This window comes from Lipotes vexillifer, unplaced genomic scaffold, assembly GCF_000442215.2.
Source record: "Lipotes vexillifer unplaced genomic scaffold, Lipotes_vexillifer_v1.1 scaffold1063, whole genome shotgun sequence".
Lineage (NCBI taxonomy): Eukaryota > Metazoa > Chordata > Mammalia > Artiodactyla > Lipotidae > Lipotes > Lipotes vexillifer.
The window spans coordinates 3,149,992-3,164,750 of NW_006799734.1; the positions used below are offsets into that span (position 1 = coordinate 3,149,992).

General features: G+C 64.5%; 1 protein-coding gene across 2 annotated transcripts in view; it reads left to right on the forward strand.

The window, feature by feature from the left end:
• SLC9A3 (solute carrier family 9 member A3) overlaps positions 1-10,864 on the forward strand; it is a 39,774-nt gene extending 28,910 nt beyond the window's left edge. The window contains exons 3-17 of one of the 2 annotated variants that reach the window (XM_007471915.1): positions 502-662; positions 2,005-2,083; positions 2,719-2,896; positions 3,504-3,724; positions 4,586-4,788; positions 5,240-5,329; positions 5,535-5,605; positions 6,455-6,584; positions 7,756-7,871; positions 8,348-8,477; positions 8,712-8,888; positions 9,019-9,091; positions 9,604-9,717; positions 10,022-10,262; positions 10,799-10,864. In XM_007471915.1, the coding sequence (XP_007471977.1) occupies positions 502-662; positions 2,005-2,083; positions 2,719-2,896; positions 3,504-3,724; positions 4,586-4,788; positions 5,240-5,329; positions 5,535-5,605; positions 6,455-6,584; positions 7,756-7,871; positions 8,348-8,477; positions 8,712-8,888; positions 9,019-9,091; positions 9,604-9,717; positions 10,022-10,262; positions 10,799-10,802 (1,988 nt within the window). In that variant the 3' untranslated portion in view covers positions 10,803-10,864. The remainder of the gene's footprint in view (positions 1-501; positions 663-2,004; positions 2,084-2,718; positions 2,897-3,503; positions 3,725-4,585; positions 4,789-5,239; positions 5,330-5,534; positions 5,606-6,454; positions 6,585-7,755; positions 7,872-8,347; positions 8,478-8,711; positions 8,889-9,018; positions 9,092-9,603; positions 9,718-10,021; positions 10,263-10,798) is intronic. The other variant, XM_007471916.1, reaches the window with a different exon arrangement.
• Positions 10,865-14,759: the final 3,895 nt, after the last annotated feature.

The following is a 14,759-nucleotide window of genomic DNA, read 5'->3' on the forward strand; positions in this document are numbered from 1 at the left end:
TGCTCCTCAAGGGCCCACAGCTGTCTGAGGCCTGTGCTCAGCCCTTGGGACATAGCTGGTCAAGGCTGGGTGTCAGCCAAGGTCATGGAGCAGAGCAGCGCCCAGGGGACACCCAGAGCAGGGGCCCTGCAGCCTGGAGAACAGCGATGGGTCTCTGCTGACCGGCGGCGGGGCTCCAGGCTCTGAGGTGCGGCCCAAGGCCAGGGTGCACCTCCGAGGAAGGGTCACCTGGGGGGCATCTGGGCACAGCGGCCCAGCACCCAGAGGCCCTGGGCCATAGACAGGCCCTGCAGGTGGGCAAGGCCTTGGCAGAAATGGGGTACTGGAACACACAGCCTGGCAGCCCTGAGCCCACAGCGCGGTCCCAGGATCTTCCTGGCAGGGCTGGTGGGTGGTGGACTGACCCGCCAGGGAGGAGGGCAGGCTGCCTCCCACCACCAGGGCTCTCCTGCCTGGGACGCTGCCCCCTGGGCTCCCCACCACGGCCCACTCATCTTCCAGGAGACCTGAAGATCGGGCTGCTGGACTTCCTCCTGTTCGGCAGCCTGATCGCCGCCGTGGACCCAGTGGCTGTCCTGGCCGTGTTTGAAGAGGTGCACGTCAACGAGGTGCTGTTCATCATCGTGTTCGGGGAGTCGCTGCTCAACGACGCCGTCACCGTGGTGAGCGCACGTGGGAAGGAGGCACCTGCCGCTCGGGGCCTCTGCGCGCGCCCTGCCAGCGCCTCTGCCGGGCTGTCCTGCTCCAGGGCCTCCTAACTCAGAATGACCGGCAGCTTTAGTCCGACTGTCTGGTTCTTAGAGCCCACCTCACGCCTCCGCAGTTAGCGACTTCACTGCTGAAATCCCACGAGCACTGTTCCCAGCTTTGGGTCCCAGCTGGGGGCCCCATTCCTGTTGCGGAATCGGCGACAATCCCAGTCTCACGGGGACCACGGAGGGCAATCAGCTGTGCTGCGGAAGGTGCAGGAAACGGGAGGCCGCTGCGACTGGACGTCGGCGTCCTGCGCGACACCGGGCCGCGGGCTCCGGGGCAGTGAGGTCCCGGGCGGGGGCAGCGCAGAGCCGCCTGCCTTCCCCGCATCGGCCCGCGGCGCGTCTGAGCGCCTGCCCGCCGGCACCTGGCCCACGGATTCGCAGACACAGCAGACGTGCAGTCTCCTCTTTGCTCTTACAGCCCCATGCTTTCGTGTCTCGTAGACGCGGGAACCTCTGCCCGAGCCAGGGAGCTCTTCACTTGACCCCTCCGTGAGGTTCATCTCCCCAGGACCCCCGTTCCCGTAAACAAGCGGCACGGCTGTGGTCTGGTCCCGTGACCTTCACGGCTGCGCCGCGCCCCCCAGTCGGCACTGCGTGGGTTTCCTTCTGGTAGCACAGCTTTGCAACCCGCCCCTTGAGGGCCCTCTCCCCCACTGGAGAGCACAGACTTGGGAGCACAGGGACAGGTTTCTTCCCTAGGGGCCTGCAGCCCACCCCGGGCTGCCCCTTGGGCCCCTGCCCCGGACGTGGAGCCTCTGCATCACTTAGGAGCTCAGAGAGCGCAGCAGCGCCCACTCCCGAGGCCTAGGATGAGGTGTTGGGCGTTCATCTCAACGTCTTGGCACGATAAGGTTTAAATGGCAACAGGCAAAGATGCCCCGGGTGCCACCCCACAGTCAGGGCCCAACATAGCAGCAAAGTCGCTGAAGATGAAACTCTGGGCCTGTCCTGGGAAATGAAGTCGAGGATTGTCACTGTGGGCTGGCTTCGTGGTCGCCCCGCTTAGCCGACGGTGGGAAAGGCCAGGTTTTCTCTGAAGGTTCTCGCTCCTTCCAGGCTGCTCTCCTGCCCCCAGCCCCCACACTGCTGCCGGGATGATTTCCCCCCGGGCGTTTTCGGTTTCCGTTCACACGGCTGCCACAGTCTCCTGACTCAGCTCAAGTTCCACAGGGCCTGGGGCCCGAGGCAGCGAGGGGTCAGCGCTGACCCAGGGCTGATGGTGTCCTGTCTGCCTCTGTCCCCCCAGGTCCTGTACAACGTGTTTGAATCTTTCGTGACGCTGGGTGCTGACAAGGTGACTGGCGTGGACTGCGCGAAAGGAATAGGTGGGTGACTGGCGGGGCCGTGCATCAGGGGAGAGCTGGGGCTGGTCTGTTCTCCAGAACATGGGCTCCTCAGGGCGGTGTCTGTGACGGCCTGGGACCCACAGCCCGGGGAGGAAACGGCGTCTCCACTTCCAAGTCTCGGCCACAGGTCCCTCCCTCCCCCACGTGTTTCACTGGCACGATTTGATCAGGCCCCCGGCACCCTGGGCGGCAAGGGTCATCGCCCATCAGGCCCACGAGGAGGCCGTGGATCCCGTATCCTGGGGGTCCCGGGCATTTCTCTGGGCAGGGACAGTGATAGCGGGCTGTCCCTGGGGGCCCAGGACCCAGTTCTTGCTGCCAACGCTCCGCCCAAGGGCTGCTGGTCGCAGTGCTGCCTCCACGGGGGCGCAGCCGGGCCCCCTTCGGGCGCAGGGCTGTCCCCTCCCCAGCTGTCCCTGTGGACGCTGGAGCCGACACCCAGCCTGTCTCTGTCCTCCGAGAGAATCAGCCTCTTGTTCGCTGAGCTGCCGGTGCCTTGGGGGGTCAGCGGGAGACCTCAATGAGGAGCGGTCCGGAGGCCGGCGGCCAGCTCGCCTACGCCGTGGCCACAAAGGGCCATTCAGGGGCCAGCGGCAGCGTCCTTGCCCTTGCAGTGTCCTTCATCGTGGTGAGCCTGGGGGGCACGCTGGTGGGGGTCGTCTTCGCCTTCCTGCTCTCGCTGGTGACGCGCTTCACCAAGCACGTGCGCATCATCGAGCCCGGCTTCGTGTTCGTCCTCTCCTACCTGTCCTACCTCACGTCAGAGATGCTGTCCCTGTCGGCCATCCTGGCGTGAGTCCTCGCTTGCTGGTGGGCCACAGCCTCGGGGTCCTGGGCCCTGGGGGGTGGGGTGACCACCCCCACGCGCCAGGCGGACCCGCCCAGGGGAGGGGTGGCCCGTCCCCAGCCTGCTCTGCCTGGCCCACTTCCCCACGCTGAGTGGGAGCTCACTGTGGGCGCCAAGAATTTGATCTATTTAGTCTTTCCAGTAAGGAGCTGGTGTTTGCACAGAACTGTCAGGGGCCGCCGCACCTGCTCTGAGCAGAGGAAGGCCCCGCACGCAGCCCCTCCCGGGGGCTCTGAGTCTCAGAGCTGGCCCGCTTTGGGGTGTGGACAGAAACTGAGGCAGCCCACTCCCCCGCAGCGCGGGGCCCAGGCCTCCAGAGGCCCGTAAGCAGCGTCGGGGCGCGGGGGCCCACACGCCCAGCACAGGGCACCGAGTCCTTAGGAGGAGCCCTGTGCTCACGAACAGGAGGGCTGACCAGTGGGGCGGGCGTTTACCTGGGACGCAGAGGCCCTGAGGTGCCGCCTGCCCGGAGGCGGGCCCTTAGCCCCACGGGGGTCCAGTGGGAGCTGAGCCTCGGCCCGAGACCTCACGGTGGGCCGTCCCATCCCGCAGCATCACCTTCTGCGGCATCTGCTGTCAGAAGTATGTAAAGGCCAACATCTCGGAGCAGTCCGCCACCACGGTGCGCTACACCATGAAGATGCTGGCCAGCGGGGCCGAGACCATCATCTTCATGTTCCTGGGCATCTCGGCCGTGGACCCTCTCATCTGGAAGTGGAACACAGCCTTCGTGCTGCTCACACTGGTCTTCATCTCTGTGTACCGGGCCATTGGTGAGGGGGCGGGGGGCACGGGGGGCAGTGGAGGGAAGATGGGGACGACGGGGGCATGGGGACCAAGGGCATGGTGAAAGGATGAGGGGACACAGTCGGCCAACAGCAGGGATTGGTTGCAGGGAGTCTGTGGAGCCCCGGACATGCTTTTGCTCCCAGCCCCCAGCCCCACAGCCCCGTGAATGGCAGGTTCAAGAGACCCTGGGGAGCCTCAGGCTGGCCTGGCCACTGGCCCTCCTCAGTGAAGGGGCAGGCCTCCTCACAACCTTGTAGGCTCACGATGGAAACAGGACAACCTAGAGGTCAGAGTGGAAGGTTCCAGCACCCAGGGGAACCCACGTGGCTTCCACTGACTCACTCTGGTGTGGCCACTCGGGGACAGCATCAGTCACCACGGCACGTGAGAGGCAGGACCCTTACTGCCCGCACCCAGCTCAGGTCCCTGGTCCCTGGTGTGCGGCCCGGACCCAGGGCCAGGGAGGGGAGGAGACGAGAGGCGGTCCAGGTGGCCCCCACGCGCTCTGCCCACAGTCACTGAACTGTGGGCTCCAGGGAGCAGTTGCTCCGCGGGCAGGTGGCGTGTGGTCCTGGAGCTGCTGGGCAGTTACACCCGTGGTCACAGTGAGACCTGAGAACTTCCAGAGCTGCTGGGAGCAGAGCTGCGGGGTGTGCAGAGGTTGGCTGGTGGCCCAGAGGGCAGGGGCCTGGGTCCAAAGTGAACAAAGGGACTTGCGGGGAGGGGGCTACCGGGTGGAGTTTCCTGGTCCCACGTGCAGAATGCGGCTGCAAGGAGGGCCTCGGCAGGGATGGAAGGGCTGCGTCCCCCTCCCAGAAGTGCTGAGCGCACACTGGACCCTGCAGGTGTCGTCCTGCAGACCTGGGTTCTGAACCGGTACCGGATGGTGCAGCTGGAGATCATAGACCAGGTGGTCATGTCCTACGGCGGCCTCCGCGGGGCCGTGGCCTACGCCCTGGTGGTCCTCCTGGACGAGAACAAGGTCAAGGAGAAAAACCTGTTTGTCAGCACCACCATCATCGTCATCTTTTTCACTGTCATCTTCCAGGTACTGTGCCCTCCCCTCCCGCAGTGGGCGGGACCCACTCTCACGGGCTCCAGGCCCAGCTGGGTTTGATAATTTTAGTAACTAGGAGCAGTTTTGTAGGTTTCCACGTGGCCCCGCTGGGAATGCAGCGCGACTCGCCCTAAAAACGTCCTTCCTCGGCCCTTGCTGGTTAACGAAACCCCAGTTAATATTTCCTTGACCAGACCCGCCCGGGAGGGGCCCCACTTCACCTTGCTTTCGGCTAATCTAAGGAGCCGGCCAGGGGCCTCCAAGGGTGTCCGGTGACCCGCAGGTGGCAGGGGCTCCTTCCCGCCGGGAGGTGGGCACAGACCACCTGGAGCCTGGCTAAGGGGCGGCTCCTTCCTGCCCATGCGGGTGTGGGTGGGTGCTGGCTTGGTGGGCCACAGTGGGGCCTGCCCCAGTCTCAGGGTCCAGGTGCCCTGTCTTCTAGGGCCTGACCATCAAGCCCCTGGTGCAGTGGCTGAAGGTGAAGAGAAGTGAACAGCGAGACCCCAAGCTTAACGAGAAGCTGCACGGCCGGGTAGGGGGAGGGGAGGGGATATTTTGGGGGAACAGAGCGCATTGCATAAGTGAAAAAAATCAATGCCATGTGTGATATCCCATGTTACAGAGGACAGTGTGGTCTGTTTAGCAGACGCTGCAGTAGGGGGAGGGGAGGGGAGGGGGGAGGGGTGGAGGACGGGTCTGTCCAGGTGATGCTGACCCACTTGCCTTTCCTCCCAAAGGCTTTTGACCACATCCTCTCAGCCATCGAGGACATATCAGGACAAATTGGACACAATTATCTCAGAGATAAGTAAGTGGCTGGAGTGGCCCCTGACCCAACTGCCAACAGGAAAGTTCGGAGGCACGCTTGTCTCGGCTGTTAACTGATGACTGCGGGACCCGCAGGCTATAAAAGGAATCTCTGGCATCACCATAACCCTAACCCCACAAAGCCCTAGTCACCTAAGAATACTGCCCTCAAAGGAGCCAGAAGCCACTTGCCCACTTTTTCTTGGGAACCCCCTTCCCTCCTTGAGATCCCCTCCTCCCCCTGGGCATCCCTGTCTCCCCATGTCCACTGTGCCCATTCCAGTCTGGCCCAGCCACCTCCTTTTCTGACCCAAATATTCTATTTGTGTTGGAGTGAAAGCCTCCTTCCTTCTGGGCAGGCTAGTTCTCTAAGTGTGAGAGCTCAGGGGGCTTCTCCCAGTCTACCACTGGTGCAGGTAAAATGCACCCCGGGCACTGTAGCCAGAGCCCCGGCCCCGCCCTCCACCCATCTTCCTGGAGGGTTAGGCAGTCACGGGAAAACTGCTTGCAACGTCGCATTAGAGGAGGTGTAATCCCACGTTTACGCACGGCACGCTAATGACCACTCTGCCGTGACAGGAAGGGTAGGGGCAACGCACACGACTGGGAGGCGGGTGGCAGGTGGCAGCACGGAGGCTTTTGCGTCTTTTCTTTCAAAGCTCGCCTGTGTGGTTGCCACAGGAAATGGAAATCAAGGTGTCCTGCCCCAGCAGCCAAACACTGTGTCCATCCCGAGTCTGGATGGTGGGAGGGGGACCCCTGCTCCCCACAAGCGCCACCAGCGCTCCTCTGTCCCGGGGCCTCACCCAGGCCCCGCTGAGCGCTGACAGCTATTGGTTTGGGCCCCCAGGTGGTCCAATTTTGACAGGAAGTTCCTGAGCAGAATCCTCATGAGAAGGTCGGCTCAGAAGTCGCGAGACCGGATCCTGAACGTTTTTCACGAACTCAACTTGAAGGACGCCATCAGCTACGTGGCCGAGGTACCAGACGTCTCGTCTGCTCATTCTGTTGGAGTCGGGGTTGAAGCAAGACAGACGCAAATGGGGACAGCTGCTGGGGTCCTGCACCCCGAGGCCCCGGGGTGGGGCTGGGGGCAGCTGGCGGGCGACGCACGGACTTCTCGATGCCTTAGCCACGAGTTCACCTGAGCTCCCAGGTCCTCAGGCACTCCCGAGGATGGGTCATGTCACAGCCCCCAGTCCGTGGCGCTGGTGGGTCTGAGATCGCAAACCCCAACGTGCAAAAGCTCCAGGCTCCAGCAGGGGCGAGGCCAGGGGATGGAAGCTACTGGAAGGACTGTCGTCTGCACCTCCGACCCTGGCTGAGAAAGTGCAGCGCACGAATCCCGGCCCCTGTGACTGCGATGCCTCCGAGGCCTCGCAGCCTGAACGGGGCTGGGAAGGTGGGAGGTGTTCTCCTGGTGGTGTCCCCCTCTGCTGGCCGCACCCTCTCTCCTGGGGACCCTCCGCGGCCCCCAGTCCCCAGGAGGCAACACAGGCTCCCAGCAGGGCGCCAGCCTCCCCTCCACCCGCTGCTGCAACGTCAGTGCCTGTGACCCAGGCCTGTGGGCGCCTCCCTGCTCAGACCAGACGGGGTGGCATGTCCCCCCGGGCTGTGCCTGTGAGCGGCGGCCTCTGGCAGGCCCGCCCGCAGCCCGCAGCATCCACTCTGCCGTGGCGGGCTGGCCCCTGCCCGGCCACCCTTCCCAGCTCCACCCCCCTCTCCTAGGGCACCCCAGCACCCGGCGCCGCACCCCGCTCGGCAGTGTGACTACCGTTCCCCCGGGGCTCTGCTCCGTGTGGTTTTAATCTGATTCTGGAGGCCTGGGGGTTCCCTTCTGGGGTAAACGAGGGCAGCTGGTCTGGAGCCCCCAGTGGGGACAGGGCCACCTTCCCAATCCCCGGGGGGATTCGTAGTGTCTTCCCAACACTCCCCGAGGTGCACCAAGGCGCCGTGTCCTTCGCACAGTCGTCTGCGAGCCGTCCAGCTCCAGCACGGTCTCCACCATGGCTTCCAGGGCCTCGGCTCTCCCGTGGCTGCAAGGTGCCCGGGGGCCAGTGCCCAGCACCTCGCCACGGTTGGGGCCCTCTGGCCGCACCTGGCTCTCTGCAGCCAGGCCGCGGGTGCTGATGAGGCCGCCGCCTCCTGCAGGGAGAGCGCCGCGGGTCCCTGGCCTTCATCCGCTCCCCCAGCACGGACAACATGGTCAACGTGGACTTCAGCACCCCGCGCCCCTCGGCCGTGGAGGCCTCCATCTCCTACCTGCTGTACGTGCCCCAGGGTTGCCACGGGCCAGGCTCTCCCCAGGCCCCCCGACCAAGCCGCAGGCACCAGCAGTCGGCACGCTGGGGCGGAGGGGGCGTGGGAAGGGGGCCAGGGCCCCCGCACCAGATTCCCCCGTAGTGTCAGTCGGTGACGGTGACGCAGAGGCAGCCAGGCAGGGCCGGGCGGCAGATTTAAGGCCAGAGGCCTCACTGGGAGTGCCCCCTCCCCCTGCCACGAAAGACAGGGCCGCCGGTCCTGGATTTCAGGCCTCCGGCCTCTGCTCGGCCGGGTTGCTTGACTGGGGCTTGCGGCCAGCTCAGGGCTATTCTGGACATCACCCACCGGCAGCCATGTGCCGGAGAGAAGGCCGGGGCTTTGGAGGGGCGGGTGCACTGCTAGGAGGCCGAGAAGCCCTTGGGGGGACGGCCCCCAGGCCCCAGGGTGCGTCGCAGTGTGCGCTCACCGAGGCCCCGCACAGGAGGGAGAACGCCAGCGCCGTGCGCCTGGACATGCAGTCCCTGGAGCAGAGGCGACAGAGCATCCGCGACACGGAGGACATGATCACTCACCACACGCTGCAGCAGTACCTGTACAAGCCCCGGCAGGAGGTGGGCATGCCCGGACCCCTCCCGCCAGAGCCTAGGGCGGGGCAGCATTCTCGTCGCCCCCCACCCCACGCCCCGCCCCGGACAAGGCGGGTCCTTGCTTGGCGCAAGATGGCTCCGGCAGGCCGGGATGGGGCGGGGGAGGGTCGGGGCTCCGTCCCCAGGCTCACGTCCGCGGGCAGCCCTGGCCCCGCGAACACCACCAGCTGTGACTGTCCGGCCCCCCTCCTCCCCCAGTACAAACATCTCTACAGTCGACACGAGCTAACTGCGGACGAGGACGAGACACAGGACAAGGAGATCTTCCGCCGGACCATGCGGAGACGCCTGGAGTCCTTCAAGTCGGCCAAGCTGGGCGTCAGCCCGCACAAGAAGGCCGCGAAGCTGCTCAAGAGGGAGCGTGTCCAGAAGCGGGTGAGGGCGCCACGCTTGGGCTGGTCTCACCGAGGGGGGTGCCCGGCGGCAGGGCCGGGGGTCTCCCGGGGGGTGGACAGGCGGATCGGACACGACCCAGAGCTGTGAGCAGTTTCCTTCTGTTTCTCAGAGAAACAGCAGCATTCCCAACGGGAAACTGCCGATGGTGAGCCCCCTGCACGATTTCACCATTAAGGAGAAAGGTACGGCTGGGCCGCGGCAGAAACGCTGGTCAGCGGGAACTCAGGAACGCGCGAGGGGCAGGCGGGTGCAGAGGGCTGTCCTTCCAGGGAGACCCTTCCCCTCGGCACCCAGGACCCTCCTGCACAGGCTGCTGCCCTGCTCTTCCCGCTGCAGCCGCGGGAATGGTGGGCAGTGCCCTGGAGCTGGGCTCCGCATCCCCTTCCCTTGTGGCCACGTGGTACCAGCCCCTCCCTTCCAGCTCGCCCCCGTCCTCAGAAAGGCCAAGTGTGGCCGGGGAGGGGGGGCAGCGGGAACCCCCGGTGTGCTTCCCTGTGCCCAGCCCCGTGCTGGTGCGACCCTGAGGGCACCGCCGTCCGTGAGCTGCGCCGAGGCTGCTGGGTGAGGTGGAGGCAGCGACAGCACTCGGGCTCGGCAGGCCGGTCCGGGGCGCCGGTCAGGAGCGCGGGACGAGGTCGTCCGCGCCTCCAGCCTCCAGCCTGTTCCCCTCGTGCCGCCCCTTCCCTGCCGCCAGATTTGGAACTTTCAGACCCTGAGGAAGCCCCCAGCTATGAGGCCGAGGAGGTGAGCAGGGGAATCGAGTTCCTGGCGAACATCACGCAGGACGCAGCCACAGACTCCCCCTCAGGTGAGGGGACGGCCCTCTGCCACCCCAGAAACGATCACTGGCGGGAGGGCCGGGCGGTCGGGCGCTGGGTCCACGTGGCCGCACGGTTGTGGGCAGCAGGCCGAGGCCTCTGCTCTGAAATAAGGGAGAGCGAGAGCCGGTGGAGGGCCTGAGCCCCCAAAGGCCCGTGACCCTGACCTTCCAGGTGACCTTCCAGGTTGTGGCCGCCCGCCGGACGAGCTGGTGTCTGACGCCAGGGCAGCTCCCTCCCTCTCTGCCCGTGGGTGTGCCTGGGGAGCTGATGAGCCGCTGCCCTTTCTCCTAGGAATTGACAACCCCGTGTTCTCCCCGGACGAGGACCCAGGCATCCTCTCTGCGGTGCCACCCTGGCTGTCTCCTGGGGAGACGGTGGTGCCCTCCCAGAGGGCCCGCGTGCAGATCCCCCACTCTCCCAGCAACTTCCACCGCCTGGCACCCTTCCGCCTCAGCAGCAAGTCCGTGGACTCCTTCCTGCTGGCCGACGGCCCCGAGGAGCAGCCCCACGCCCCGCCCAACTCCACACTCATGTAACTGGTCCCTCTAACCCCGCCTCTCTCCTCTGCTCCTCTCGCAGCGCCCGCCTCCTCCCGCCTGGAGCTCAGCTTCTGCACACACTCTCCGGCAGCTGCCTGCCTCCTTCTAAGCCTGTTCTCACAAGCCTCTCGTTCCAGCGCACGTTTCTTAAAAGACCCATCTGACTTCCTGCTTCTCCAGCCGAGCGGGGTGGGGGATCTCTGCTGTCGAAGGACGTGCCTGTTTTAGGCTGTCGGTTAGGAGAACGTGAGCTCAGAGGGGGCGGGGCCCAGGGAAGGGGAAGTGCTTTTCTCCCCGAAGGCCCGCGGCCCTGGAGAGCCCACTGACTGACAGAAGTGAGTCCAGGAGGGAGCCTCACACCGAGGGCAGTGCAGGGGGGCTCCCCGAGGGCCGGCGCCCCTGCGGCAGTCTTCTTCCCGCGGCTTCGCCTCCGGGCCTCGCACCCTCCTCGGGCCTGGGGTGTGGCCCCCGGTCCCGCCTGGGCTGGGGGCGCCGCGCTGCCGCGCGCTCACGCCGGCTTCTCCCGCAGGTGACACCGGCTCCGACGCGCCGCTGACCGGACGCTCGTCCCCGCGCGAGGCCCAGCCCGCCGCCGAAAAGACCCCGCGCGTGCGTGCCCCGAGCCCGGCCCCGCCCAGCCCCGCGAACGCCCCGCCCACTGCGCCGCCCGGCCCCGGTACGGGAGCCGGGCCTGCTCCGGGGACGGGGCCAGAGCGCCGCGGGCTACCTGGCGCGCACGCGCGGTCGGCGGCGGCGCGCCGCGTGCACAGCCGGCGCTCTTTCCAGCGGCCCCGCGCGCGCCGCCGCCCCGCGCTGCTCAAGCTGTCTTCGCTGCAGCCGTCGTGCTACGCGCCGCCGCACGCGCTGGAGCAGGAGGAAACGCCGCTGTGATGGCCGCCCACCGGGGGTCTGCACGCACGACCTCGCCCCCGGGGTGTGCCCCACGGCCGCGCCCCCATGGGGTCTCCACCCCCCACATGGCCGTGCCCCTCGGGGGGCGGTCTCCGCCCTCGTCACGGCGGCTTTCCCGGGATCTGCACCCATTACCTCGCCCCAGGCGATAACCTCGACCCTCACGACCTCGCCTTCCAGGGGTCTCTACCCTGCCATAGCCGCCCATCCGGGGGTCTGCTCCCATGGCCGTGTCGCCTGGGGTCGTGCCCTCCATGGCCTCACTCCCAAGGGGTCTTCCGGTCGCCTGGAGTAGCCCTGGACACTCACCCATCCACTTGGGTGCTGGGGTGGACAGGAGCTGGACTCCCAGGGGACCAGATGTGCAGCAAAGGCCTGAACCTCGGCATTGCATAGGGTTCCTGCGGAGAGGCCGCTGCGGGCCAGGAAGTGGGCCGTGAGCCTCCTCCACCTTCTGGGAGGCCTGGGCAGGTGCCCTTGCCGGGAGACTCCATTGTGGGCCCTCTGTCCCGTCCTGGATTTGAGCTGAGCCGGCACTTGTGTGTTACTGTTTCCACAGTCACCCCTGACTCAGGGACAGTCTGTGCTTGAGTTCTTGCCACCGGTGTCCATTCTCATCACTGCTGGGGAAACTGAGACCCAAGCCAGATGAGATTTGCCCACTGTGATACCCACCCAGGGACTCCAGGCCAGGCTGGCCTCTCCCAAAGCCCCCAGGCTTCTCACCTTGGGGCAGCCCCGACTCCAGGGTGGGATGCGGGATATCTTCGTGTCCACTCACCAGGTCTTTGAACCACCACCTGTCACCTTAGGGACTGTAGGTACAACCGCAGAAACATTCGTTTGCTCATCCTTTTTGTGCTGAGATTCCCAGAGCCCAGCCCTCGCCCCGCAGACACCCCAGTCTCAGTATGGTGGCTTCTGGGTCTGTAGGCTGATGTGCAGATCTGCTCACCACGTGAGCCGCTCGCTCAGCCGTCACCAGGACAGGAGTGACACACGGTTTGCAGTACTTGTCCCCACACTCGCAGCCATTTTGACCCACTCTGTGAGCACAAAAGCCAGCCATTTGTCTGACCCACAGACCAAGGCACATACTCCGTCCACTCGCTGCGGGAGTGGTTCATCCAGAGCAGGCTGGCCGGTCCAGACTCCACAGCCCAGCCAGCCCGGCATCTCCAGCTGCCTTAACTCCCCTGGACCGCTGGACCCAGATCTGATTCCTGGCTGCAGGGCCAGAGGCTGAGCCGGGAAGAGCAGCTCTGGACGACCACTAGACACAGTAGACAGTAAACCTGCAGGTGGCCAACCTCTCCTGGGCTCGCTCTGCAGCGGGTGTTTTCTGGGATTGGGAGGCAGGCTCTCTGTGACTGGCACAAGCTGAGCGCGGCATCGTGGAGTGAAGGTTCCAGGCCGGACATTTCAACCTGAAAGACTGTGTTTGGTCTGTGACACCGTGTTATAAACCCTAGTACTGTGGATACATTTCATAAATGAGAATCCTAGCTGTTCCTCATCATTGTAAAACAGAATGTAAACAGTCTTATGAATGTATTTCCTTAGGAAAACTTGTAAAATTTTTTATTAGGAAAGAATTCTTATTTAATGCTGAACTTTGGCCTACTTTGTGGTAGACCATAAAGTACACAAATTTAGGGGTCACTCTCACTTCTGTAGCTACAGTGCTCGCATACTGTGTACTATTATTGATCTCTATTGTTAAAGGAGATTTAATGGAGAAATTTCACTGAAACTGGAATTGGAATGTATTTTAAGCTATGAGTGGTGAAGATTGTGAATGCTAATTTTGTGAATGTAATCTAGTCAAGCTTTGTGTGACCCGAATCACAATCCACGTGCCTTATCAAAGTCCTGCCCCATGTACTGTCGGCAGCGTCTGGGCAGCGCCCACCGCAGACCCTACAACGCCTGCTTGATCAAGTCCATTAAAAATGTTTCAAGGCGTTTGGGAGAAAACTTTGTTCACAAGTGAGAGTTCATATCAAGGAGGCTTTAAGGAGCCGTCTTCGGCAGGCAGACTGTTTTCTGGCCCTGAAATTAACGCGTACGCGCCTGTGCGTGCGTGTGCGCCCGCGTGCGCGTTAGGGTCAGGGGTAGCGCAGAGGCTGCGGCGCGGCCTGGGCCCTGGGAGCCAGTCCCTCCTCAGCAGAGACTGGACATGCACCACTCTCTGGCTTCTGGGGCAGGGGCAGCCCACCCGGCCAGAGTGGGAGGACCAGGCACCTATCGCAGGCGTGGGCCTGGGGCTGGAAAGAGGTGGGTGGGGACAGCGGGCTCCAGAGCCTGGGGGGGGCAAGGAGGCGGCTCTGCAGGCTTGAGAGGAGGCTGGTGGGGGAGGCAGCCAAGTGGGCGGACCCCGTCCCCCAGGTGGAGCCGCCCGGGGCTGTGGGTCGTCTCCTGCAGGTCATCCTTGGGGCCTCCCTGCCAGAGACAGCCTTTGATTTTAATAGTTAAAAATTTTAATTTTACTATAAAAACAAAAGAGCAAGTCCACGTGGAGTCCACAGATACTGTTTCCAAGAGGAGCCTCTACCCAGTAAATTTACAGCCCTTTCCATGTTGCTGGAAAGCACAGACTCCAGCAAGGAGGGGGCTCTTTCCTGCGGCTCCCCTCGCTCCCTGGGATAAGAAAGTATCACAAAGCAGGTGGCTTCAAACAACACTTACTGCAGGGAATCGGCATCAGGTGAGGGCAGGGCCGCGCCACCCGGGGCCGCTTCAGCCTCCGGCACTCCGAGGCGGGCGGCCGCTTCACCACAACCCCGTCTCCACGTGGCGTCGCCTCATCGGGACAGCCACGTCTGCTTAGGGGCCCCACCTCCACTCTTCCACGTTGGCTGCCCACGCAGGAGGGTGCACGGGGCAGCTGGAAGCCCCCGTGTTGCCCCCCAGCCCCGACTGACTTCCTCGGGAAAGGAAGAAACCCCCTGCTTCCGGGATCCGTCGTGGGGTGTCCTTGTTACGGCAGCGTGGACCGTACGTGGGCAGGTGCAGGGGGAGAGCACGCCAGGCAGTGCGACAGACACACAGGGTCAGGCGCCCCTCTCCCCTGCTTTTTGGAAACCCGCTGAGTAAAACAGAGTTGGAAACTTCCTGACTTGAAAGACGCTTTTCGACTGAACGGCAGTTTATAGGGAGAACCGCCCTAAGACTCGGAGAGTCTGCCACGGCCCGACAAGGTGGAGCTGCCTTCCGGTGTGGGCCGCAGGCTGTCCGTCCTGGTACACCCACTTCCCCCGCCGGGCACGTGGCAGCCTGATCAAGAGGCAGGCGCTGGCCTTCGGTGTGGGTGCCTGCTAGCCTTTCGCCCAGTGACCTGGAGGTGACCCTCCCCTAGGTGCCGGTGTGGACGCCACCGCCCACCCACCGGGACGTGGCCCTCACCACACCTCCTAGCACATCCTGGCCCCGCTGGAACATGGTGGCATCTGGCATTCAGCTTGGGGCCCACCATCGCACAGGTGTCCCCAGCGACCGAGGGCCCTGCCTGCCCTGTGGTGACCACTGTGTAATCAGAGCAAGGACAGCACAGGTCACTTGGGTCTGCTGTTGTGAAG